Source organism: Lactuca saligna, chromosome 4, assembly GCF_052625555.1.
Source record: "Lactuca saligna cultivar CGN05327 chromosome 4, ASM5262555v1, whole genome shotgun sequence".
Classification (NCBI taxonomy): Eukaryota; Viridiplantae; Streptophyta; class Magnoliopsida; order Asterales; family Asteraceae; genus Lactuca; species Lactuca saligna.
This window is the reverse complement of record NC_136420.1, coordinates 152,390,185-152,401,430: the sequence shown is the minus strand read 5'-3', so window position 1 is coordinate 152,401,430 and position 11,246 is coordinate 152,390,185. Positions and strand designations below refer to the sequence as shown.

Below are 11,246 nucleotides of genomic sequence, written 5' to 3'. Positions count from 1 at the left end.
TCGTTGAAGGTCATTGACATGAAGATCCCCATAGTTGACGGAAAAGGATCACGATTGTCAATCTAAACACAAGCAACAACAGATGGGCGACAGTGGTGGCGGTGGCTGGAGGGTGATTTCGGGCTAATCTCTTGCGATGTAGCAGATATAGTGATGGTGGGGATTTGGTGGCGGAAAAAATCATCGTATGTCTTGAGAGAGAAAGAACCATTGAAGAAGAAGAGACGTCTTTATTTAGGTTTGGGAACTGATAATTTGATTGCGGATTTTAGGGGATTGAATCTGAATAATAGGAAACAATAGAAGATTGATTTTATGAAATTTGAATTTGAATAAGAAAATAGGAAAAAATAAAATTGTTGGGCTGGAAAAAAGAATAAAGACTAAATAATAAGATGTCACGTTGAAAAACATTGATTTAGAAGAGGATATGTGTCAATTTAGGAGTGTTTTATTAGAGAGGTAGAGGTACATAGATTCTCTATGGTTTACAACTAAACATAACCACTACTAGATAGTTTTGCCAAATATAACCATAATCGATGTACGGATTTATATTTCATTAGCATACAAAATCCTAAAGCATTATGAAAAAAAATACTCAACAAAGTACGTGTTGTTAATATAAAAACCAATTTATAATAAAAATTATACATGTATGGCTATCAATATCCGATAATTTCACCAAATCCTCCCTCCCCCAATTTCCGGGGTTTTCAGGAATTCACCTTTTTACCCTTCAAACACTCTACAATCTCATCCTAATCATATTCTAAAGCTCATCTTTCACCACATGATGCTCATCACTTGCCTCTTCTTTTAGATATTTGTTAATCAAAATCGCCAAATCTTTCACACTAGACTTTGTAGGCAGCTTCATCTGCACAAAACATCAACAAACTTTAGCCCAAAAGACAAGTTTTTCAAGACTAGAACTAGTGTCATTGAAGCAAATGACTTACGGGTTTTGACTTATTTGCCCCTGGGTAGAACAACAGTGTTGGATAATCATCCATTTGCAATCTTGGGTGTTCATTTACAGAGGCATCTATCTTTGCAAAAACAAGATTCTCCAATCCCTTAAAGTGTTTTGCCAGTTTCTCCACTTGTTTGCTTGTAGTTTCACATGTCAAACACCATGGTGTGTGTATCTTGAATATGATCAATATGGAAACATATTAATTGTATAAATGTGTCTTTGATAAAATTGTAGTATAAACAAAGAATGATGGTTTTAATATGTGTAATAAATGGGATACAGACCTCAAGAATGATGTTTTTGGAGCTGCTTAAAACCAAGTCTTCAAATGTCTTTCCAACAACTGTAAGAATGTCTGCATCTTTCTGTGATTTCACAATCAAGAATTCAAGATTGACAATTTTAGACAAAAGAATTCAATTATAAATTTATAATGGTGAAATGTGAGAAACCATAGGGGTGAAAAACGTAACTTATCCTAAATTTAATTTATATTAACAATGAGATAAAAAAAAAACCTCACATTATCTGGTATTGCTTGAGACTTGTAGAAAGGAGGCAGAATACCCTTAAAAAGCCCTGAGCAAAACTCCTACAGAAAAAAAAAAATAATGATAAGAAAAAAATAATATAATAATCAATATTCACATATGCATAGAAGTAACATCAAGAAATCAAAGAAATTTGATTGAATTGCTACTTCTATTTTTGCGGGTGTTGGATCCGACTCTAACAAATACTTGGCACCAGTTTTGTAATCAAAAGCCGTTACCTATCAAACACATTTTAAAAAAAAACATAATATCATTAGCAAAATCTTGAAATAATTTGGAGAAAAAAAATGTTAAATTGGTGTTGAAATTGTTCATAATGAAACTAACAAGAGTGTCTTCTGAATCTTCAAGCCCAAATAAAGTTAAGAAAGGTTTTGCAAGATTCTCATCTTTGATGTCTACAAACACAAACATTATCTGCATCCACAAGATGAATTTACTTTTAATTTTTACTCTTAATAAGGACATTGTAGTTTGAAAAATCCACCAAATGTCAACAGTTAAAATTGCTTTGTATTTGGATAAAACTGATTTTTTTTAAAAATAATTTGTAATGTGTTAACCTTTGATTTGAACTTCCTTGCAGCATCTTGAAATGGCTCTAGTAATTTCTTGAATTCATCAGCTTCTGCAAAGACATAAACCTGGAAAATATAATTTTAAGCCCAATTTTGAATAATCAGTTTCAAAACATTCAAAAATGTCAAAAGAACACAAAAAAGTTTATAACCTGTAGTTTATCGCTGGAGTAAACTTTGACAGAATTCAATTCTGATAAAAATGTGACCAATGGGAACTTATTATCATTCACAAATTGCAGAATCTTGTCTTTCTCGAAATCACCTTCTGCAATACCAAGTTTATATAAATGGTGTTTTTATAAAATATAAACAAAAAAGAAACATACATCACGTTTATCAAATCTTTAGCTTACCATATGAAGTGTATCTTTCTGGTTCACTTTTAACAATTCCGAGAAACAGATTATCAGATTTAAGATCTGGATATAAAATATTGGCAATTTGGTGGCTATTTGTCTCGACAAATTGGATATCGTTATCAGTAGTTGACGCTTTTACGAATTCATCATGATCTGATCCCTGAAAAATTTAGTAAACAAGAAGACATGATCGATTTGTGTTTCGTTTCTGAGTGATTAAGAAACAAGAACACCAAAACACAAAAAACACATACCTCGAATTTAGCGAATAAAGCAACTGCAAATATGGAATGTTTCTTAACAAATTCGTTTGCTTCATCGATAGAGTTGATTCTGATAATGGGCGTACCCGTCTTCTTCCTAACCCAGATCACAATTTCTTCCCTAATTCACAACAGAATTTCTTAATTACAGTCAACGGGTACCAATATATCGTAAAAGAAACCGAGAATTGAGAAGAAATCTTACGTGGAAAATCCACCGGTGTAAGGTTGAGAAGTGCCATTGACGAAGAGAAGCAAAGTCGGATACCCTTTGATCTCAAGATTCGAAGCTACTTTCGGGTACCTCTCAGCATCAATTTTCGCCATTAAAACAGGGCTCTTTAATTCATTTAAAGAACTAGCAGCTTCCGCAAACCTAGGCATGAGTTCAGCACTTCTTACACACCATGGAGCATAACCCAGAACCAAAACGTACTCATTTCCATCAATAGCCCTTTGAGTATTATCATTGTTGAGTTCAAGAACTATTCGTTGGGCCTTAGTCAACACCTCCGCCTCAGATGACGGTTTAGGGTGATGGGTTCCACCGCCGCTTTCTTCTTCTGCTTCGTCTAATGCTATAAGTTCCTCAATGTCATCAGATTCTTCACTGGCAGACACGCTAATCAAAAAACTGAATGAAAGAAGAAGAAGTATTGCAAGATATATGAATCTAGAAGGGGGTTTTGGTGCAGACATGATCGAGATTTGTGGGGTTGGGAGAATTTGCAAACAGAAGCAATGTGAATTGTGATCGAGATCTGTATTGATCTATAACTGGGTCGATCAAGAATCAAGATTTTGTATTGAGGTTTAGTAAGGGTTCTTTGGAGGGAGAGATTTGTTTATACTTGAAAGATCCTGTGTGAAACTGAAACAAAAGAGTGATATAACTCAAAAAAGACGACGGAGTGGGAAGCAACACTGCTTGTGCTTTTAATCTTTTATCTTCCCGTGCGACGTGCAGTGACTAACGGGATTCAAGTTTGGACTGTCCCCCTTTTTTCTTTTTGGTTGCGTTAAACTAGTGGAAGAGAGGTGGAAAACATATAAAATAAATGATTTTTTATAATACTAATAATAATAATTAGGTGGGGAACCCTACATTACGGAGATTGGATATGCTAATTTTTCTGTTGTTTGTTCTTTTTAAATGTTATTTGATCAACTATTTGTTTATAGTTTGAGTATTGTTATGGGATACTAATATTGTTTCGCCATGGATAATTTTTTTGTTGTCGGATAAGCTATTTATCGAAATATATATATTTCATGAGTTTATCATTTGGTTGATGGGATGGAACTGCAGAGCTGGATTCCACAGATCAAATACTCCATGGGTTTTTCCTCATTAAGTGTTGTTTAAGAGCAAAGTCACCACAACAACAAAAAAAAAACAAAAACAAAAACAAAAAAAACAAAACAAAAAAGAATCAATATGTTGATCAGTGTGTGTTACAGTATGCTAATAAGTTCAATCTTCGGCTTTGTTATATTCCATAAGCCTTGAGAAAATAAAAGAAAAAAAAACATATCAAAACTTTGAAAAACAAATAAATACAGTAAAGAAATGAAGCCTAATAGTTAATCATACCACATTTTGAACATCTATAGTTTTTGTAGTTGCGTTCTTCCTCAAAATTCTGTTCCGATATATTTAGTTTCCTGTCCATCTTTCCATTATTTGCTAACCCTGTGATGATAGAATTTTGTGTCTTGATGTTCTTTTTTGGCATTGATCCGAACTACTCCACAACAGATTGCCAAATCCAGTTACCCTCGCCATGAAATCAAACGCTCATACAGAAGATTATGAATCATAAAAGCTCACCACTTGAGTTCTACAATCAACTAAAGATTATGATGCTCCATTTGTGCAATGTTCGCTTCAAATGGTCATTTGAATGAATTGGTCAATAAGGGGTGAAACTCATTTGTATCATACCCAACCTTAGCCTTCAAATGCTCAACAACTTCTTGATCTTTAGGGTCAAGCTTCACTTTGACTGGTAATCCAGGCAAATCTGGAATCATCCCCTGATCACTGCTAAACCTGCTAAACCACCATCAATTATCAGTTCAGAGTCTATCTAAAAGACAAATAAAATTTACACCAAGAGAATAATCAGAAAAGTAATTCACATGATATACCTTAGCCTTGATTGGATCGTATGTCCACAAGAAGGGCAAAGACACTACAATATGAAAATGAGTATTGAGTAATGAAACAATGAAAGTGGAGAAGTTGATTATAAAAGTATACCTGTTTAGCATTGAAGGGAGGAAACCTCTCCTATAGAACATAGTAACACAATTACAACCGTCTTATCCCCTTTACTACTTCTAACGACTGCATCCATCAACCCATGCTTTCTTGTAGAAATAAACATGCATGCACATTCAGATTCAGTCAGCAAATAATCCAGTAATTCTTACCATATCATTATCTATCTACCTGCATGTAAGGTAAGCATGAGAAGGAAGATACATATGAAAAATGGTTGATGTCCATTCACGTGCTTCTTGAGCAATATTGAACCCACCAACCGACTTTCCTGCTTCAAGAGCATCCCGAGTTCCAGCATCCATAAGCCCTGGTCCACCCCTAACCATGAAGTGCATCCCAACAGCTTTGCAACCTTTACCGAAACGAAAACTTTCATTCTTTTGAAACACAATACAAAATATAAATATGGACTTGCCTATGTTGCCAATTCCTGTGTTTGGATATAATGCTCATATTTAAGAAATGGTATGAAAACTATAAGATTGCTTTTCTACACGTTAAGCAATGTGATGAGATATAAAAAATCTTTGATCGATTAGATCTTTGCAACAGGTAGATAATGAAAGTAAAACAATGAAACAATACTCAAGAATGGATTTGAATGAGTCGAATGATTAGAACGTTCAATCCTCAGCAGAGCTCGATAAAGAACTTCCGCTGTAGAGGATTCTAGGGTTACAAAAGAGATCTTCTTAATTACACGTAAAACAAACGATCTATCAGTTACCAAAAAGATGCATGCAAGCATCTATTAATACACAAACCCTAGTAAAACAAGATACGGATGGACATGCCCATGCCGTATACAAGATGGGCTAGGAAGCGAGCCCAAGACGCAACATCAAGTACCCAACAATCTCCCCCTTTGCGTCAATTGGGGCGAGACCTCACTCCAGCTTGCTTACCCCCGCGGTACTGGCTTTCTTTACAGTCTTGAACAGGCAGGGGATGATAGCAAGAAGTGTTTGTTGGAAGTGAATGTACCAATTGATCATATCGTTGAAGTACTTTTTATCACTTTCCGAGTTCAGTTTGCACCGATTGATGATACCCAGAACATGCTCCAGGCAGGTAGTGGTGTAAAGATGTTTGTCAGCCAAAGCAAATAAGCATTTCTGACCTTCTGCCCTGGTGAACATGACTGAGTTCTGTTTCTGATCAATCTTTCCCATATTCATTCGGTTTATATCGCTTGCAGAACCGACTGGAGTGATGATGGGCTTCTTCCTGAGAACATTAGCAACCTCTTGATCCAGCTTAGCCACCTCCAAAATATAGCAGACTAACATTCTCTTGAAATGGTCTATGATCGGACCATATTTTGCTTCATTGACAAGAAGACTGTTGTGCAAGACAATCTAATCATGAGGGTTTAAGTTGGGAAGATCAGCCAGAGAGATGGAATGCTCGGATTTGTCAGATCCCCTCAAGACCTTGAATCTAATATTGACGAAGTTGCCTTCATGAACAGGTTTGAGAACCCGAACGTTGGTTATCTTCTGTGCGCTCCATGTCTGATACTGAGGTTGAACGGTCCTCTGATAATAGTCTACAAGCTCCCTATCAACCTTTGGGTGAGGATGGGGAACTTCAGCTATATGAGCGAATGCATGGAAGATAAAGGCTTTTCGGGTCAGGGGCATGTCGAACTGGGAATCGACCGAATTGACATGGTCTAAGGAGATCACCGGTTCTAACCAAAGAGTGCAGGGGGAATCAATGGCTTCTTTGATAAGCACTTCGAGAGTCCAAGGAGGAAATAAAGTTTTTCTGCTTTCAAGGAGATCATGAGCCTCCTTTATCTTCCTCTCCTTGGCCTCGGCTTCCCTGACGATGCGAGCGTTTTCATCCAGCTCCTTCTCTCTGGTCTGTTTCCTCACTAAGCTGACAATGGGTTCTTGATCATCACTTTCATCACTATCGTCAACAATTTGTTTGGATTTGCTTTGAGCACTCAAACCTGATGCAGGAACAGGTGTTGGTTTGGGTGCTTTCGGAGGGACAAGTGATGAAAATGGAAGTGATTGAGCTTTGGAACTCGGAGGGGGTTTCGATTGAGCTGTGGGCTTCTTTTCTCCCCCTTGTTTCGGATGGTCCTCCTGCTCATGAATGCCTTCAATACGGCTAAGCAGGGAAAGAGCAGGAGCGAGCTTCTATGCAAGAGTACGCCTCACCGAATAGTTAAGAATCAGATCATGGGCTTCGATGATATTAGACAAAGCTCCGTGGACATCTGAAACACAACTCCTGACCACAGCTTTCTCAGACCGAAGAGAATCGATCTCCTTCTCGGCTTGGGAGAGCTGATGAGTTGCTAGAGTAAGCTCGGAAGACTTTCGAGCAAGCTCGTCCTTTGTGGTGGATTCGGCGACAAGAGTGGCTTGAAAGGAAAGAAGACGATCTGCAACCGAAGATTAAAAAGATTGATTGTCTTCTTTGAGTTTCTGGCGGAAGCTGACAAATTGGTCTTTTTCGGTTTCGAAAGAATGGACCAACTTCTCCACAATGGTGCGAATCTTCTTGGTGTTTGTTTCTGATGCTGCATGCAAAGACTCCAGCCAGATCTGGGCGTCTTGAAATAGTTTTTCGACTTTTTTGGTCGCAACAGCACTAGCCTTTGTCGATTTATCAATAGCAGCAGCAGCTGAGCTGACGGAGGCTTCGTGTGCTTTGGAGAGAGATTCCACCATTCCCTAAATGGCAGCCTCCGTAAAGTGAGATGTTGATGAAGAGGAAGAAGCCACAAGATTGTCAATCTTCTCGTGGAGTTCCTTGATGTGCTTTTTAGTAACTGGAGCATCATCATCATCATCACTTTAAAGTTGGTAGGGGTTGTAGTAGATGGAATCAAAAACCGTATCCTCCCCTCCCAAAAAGGTTTCGGTTTCAGCAGATGGAGTGGGAGATAAGGGTGCGGTGGGTGGTTCGGTAGTGGTAGTGGGTTCGGGAACGGAAGTGGGTTTAGGTTGTGAAGATTGAACCCCCGTATCAGATACGTTGGTTGGAACCTCACTGGTGGTAGTTTTGGTGGCTTCTATGAAGAGTGGTGGGGGAATGGAAGTTGTTGTGGTTGAAAGAGTAGTAGAGGTAGTTATGGGGGGAATAGAAATAGGGTTAGATATGGAGGGAATGGAAATGGAGGAGGTTATGATGGGAATGGAAGAGGTTATGGTGGGAATGGAAGAGGTTATGGTGGGAATGGAAGAGGTGGATATAGGAGAAGGGGAAGGAGGTTTTGATGAAACAGGTACCTCATGAGCCGGCGAGTGAGGAGGAGTTTCGCCTCTAGCCGACTCATCTGAGTCAGAATGGTTATCTTCTGAATCACTGGATGAAGAAGAGAGAATAAGTTTCCTCTTCGGCTGTACTTTCTTCTTCTTCGCTAGGGGGGGGGGGAGATCTATCTTTGAGGGTTTTCGCTTCTTAGGAAAAGGACCCTTTGCCCCCTTTGCTGCTTTCTTGATCTTCCCTTTCTCGGGTTTCTTCCCTCTAGCAGCTGGTTTATCTGCATCATTGATGGACTGAACCATTTCTGCAGAAAGTTCCTGTGGACCCGAAGGACGAAAGTCCTTGTAGGCCTTCATTATAATGCTCTCTTTGGACACCCCAGCGGACATAGAATCCGGAATGGACCTGACGAAGGAAAACTTGGTCGGATCGGTAACAATGATCTTGGTGGTGTGGAAGACACTGATGGAGGAGAGAAGGGAACCTGCAACTGTTGGAACATGAAGTTTATCCATTGCCCACTTGGTGATTAGCGTCCAAAATCTGGCGTAGGACACTTCAGTGTGGCGAGAGGAGGAGGCTAGGCTCTGAATGAGTTGTTGCCAGAGAACCGAGCCGTAGTCGAGGTTGATGCCATGATATAGACCATAGAGAATGGTCATGAACAACTTGCTGGCCCCATCAAAACCAGAACTGTGCTCAGAGAGCCCTTTGAACAGAATGGTGAAGAAACCATTCCATTGAGGTGGAAGACATGACTTCTTGAACTTAGTGACCGTCGCGAGAATCTCCGTGTAGCCCATGTTTTAGAACATCGAAAATAACCGTCCTACTGTGATGGAATCGGGATTAACCCTAGATTCATTGGCTTTAAACCCTAGGAGCCAACAGAATCGTTGCTTGGAGATGGAGGTCTTGTGAGAAAGAAGGTCAAAGAAGATTCGATCCACTGATCTATCATAATGGGCAGTGGAGAAGACCTGGGAAAGGCATTCCATGGGCACAATCTCGACCTTGGAAAGAGCTAGCACCAATGGAGAGTATTTGAGACACTCCACCATGGGATACATATAATTCTCGTAAGCTTTAGGGTTTAAATCGATCACCAGACTTTGTTGAGCGCGGATGGGAAGAATGTTGGTGTCATCACCTCACTATTGAAGCCGTTACTCTGTCGGCTGAGTCAACATCTTATCTGTTAAATAGCTGTCATCCAAACACAAGATTATAATGGAACCGAACGAGATTTTTGGAAAATCAAAGATTTTTGTGCATAGAGTGTGAAAAATAAGGAGATAAAGCGAGATATATGTGGGAATTTGTGATGTCAATATAGACACAAAACAGTTGATCCCGGGCACAAATCACTTTCTTCAAGGTGAAGAGAGACCTTAAAGTGTCTGTATGGATTCCCGTTGAATTACGATCAATCACTTTCTAAGAAGTGTTGAAAGGAATCTTTTTATAAGGCTTAAAAGGGTGGCTTTCGCTTTAGTTTAGAATCCCGGACTTTGACATAAGATCGAGACTAAATAATGTACCTATGAGATCGATGTGGTCTGTTGAACAAGTAGGCTGGATTATGTATATAGTGACTTATTGAAGATGTGTGATGGTGAAATCTCAAAAAAAAAATTAAACTGGATTCTAAGGGGAAGAAATGCTATGGTAAATAACAATTTCATAAGAATCTCACAACAAAAAGAGATTTCATGTTTACCGTCAATTCATGTTAGGTATTGAATTTTAGGTTTCACTAAGCACGTAGTGACACGAGGCTTATATCATAAACACAGAGATTGTGTAACCATAAACCTCAGTGGTTAATTCTGAGAGTCTCAAGGGTTACGCGATGAGACCGAAATATGATGGAGAAAAATATTGAGGTGGTGAAGAGAAACTATAGTACCTCTACTGAAGATAGTGACCAAGTAGTAAACTCTTAACCCATATGAGAAAAGAGTAAGGTAGCTCAGGATTAGAATAAATGGAGCAGCCTTATTGGGAAGACAAGGTTTGTATATACCTAGTCATTAAGGCTTTTATTCAAAATCAGTTGAGGCTTTGGACAACATGCAACATCATGCTTCTAGGGACGCTTAACTATTAAAAAATGTGAGAACGAAACATGGCCCATCGATATTTAAACAAGAATGAAAGAAGAAAAAAAATATTTTTGGAGATTTTAAGTTTTTTAAAAGAGAAAAACCAAACAGAGTAAATAATAAAAAAAATTGAACCGAACCCGAAATGGACCGAACGCTCGGTTCATTTCGGTTCCTAAAAAAATATTTTTGGATTTTTGGAAAACAGCTTTACAAAAGTTTACAACCATAGACAACACCTTTTTGAGATTGAGCAAAAATATGTGCAATGGGACCGAACCCGAAATAGACCGAGCGTTCGGTTCATTTCGGTTCCCATGTGAACCGAACCCAAAATAGACCGAGCGTTCGGTTCATTTCGCTTCTAACTTTTAACTTTGAGATGGTGTTTTTGGTACCGATTCTGATTCCATCATTCCTAGACCTTGAAGGATTTTATTGAAACTTGCTTCAGGTAGGGCTTTGGTGAAGATATCGGCCAGTTGATCAGTGGTTCGAACAAAGTGAATTTCGACATTTCCATCCTCCACATGATCCTTAATGAAGTGATACCTCAGTGCTATATGCTTGGTCTTAGAGTGTTGCACTGGGTTATGACAGATCCTAATTGCACTTTCTGAATCGCAATATAGTGGGATATTTTTCATGTTGAGTCCATAATCTCTGAGTTGGCTTTGGATCCAAATGACTTGAGATGTGCAAGAGGCGGCTACAATGTACTCTGCTTCGGCTGTAGAAAGGGAAACGCAGGTTTGCTTGTTTGACTGCCAGCTGACCAACTTCCCATCAAGGAATTGGCAACCCCCTGTGGTGCTTTTCCTGTCTAAACCGCATCCTCCAAGGTCTGCATCAGAGAAGGCTTGAACGAAGAAGCTTGAGTTGGATGGATA

General features: G+C 38.8%; 1 protein-coding gene across 1 annotated transcript; it reads right to left on the bottom strand.

Annotated features, from left to right (window-relative positions):
• Positions 1-598: 598 nt before the first annotated feature.
• PDIL1-6 (PDI-like 1-6) lies at positions 599-3,740 on the bottom strand. Its single transcript, XM_078991472.1, has 11 exons — positions 2,942-3,740; positions 2,728-2,857; positions 2,468-2,633; positions 2,264-2,379; positions 2,097-2,177; positions 1,861-1,950; positions 1,680-1,751; positions 1,503-1,571; positions 1,264-1,344; positions 963-1,151; positions 599-880 (listed from the first exon to the last, which is right to left on the bottom strand). The coding sequence occupies exons 1-11, from the start codon at positions 3,433-3,435 to the stop codon at positions 773-775; spliced, it is 1,596 nt and encodes a 531-aa protein (XP_078847598.1). The 5' UTR covers positions 3,436-3,740; the 3' UTR covers positions 599-772.
• Positions 3,741-11,246: the final 7,506 nt, after the last annotated feature.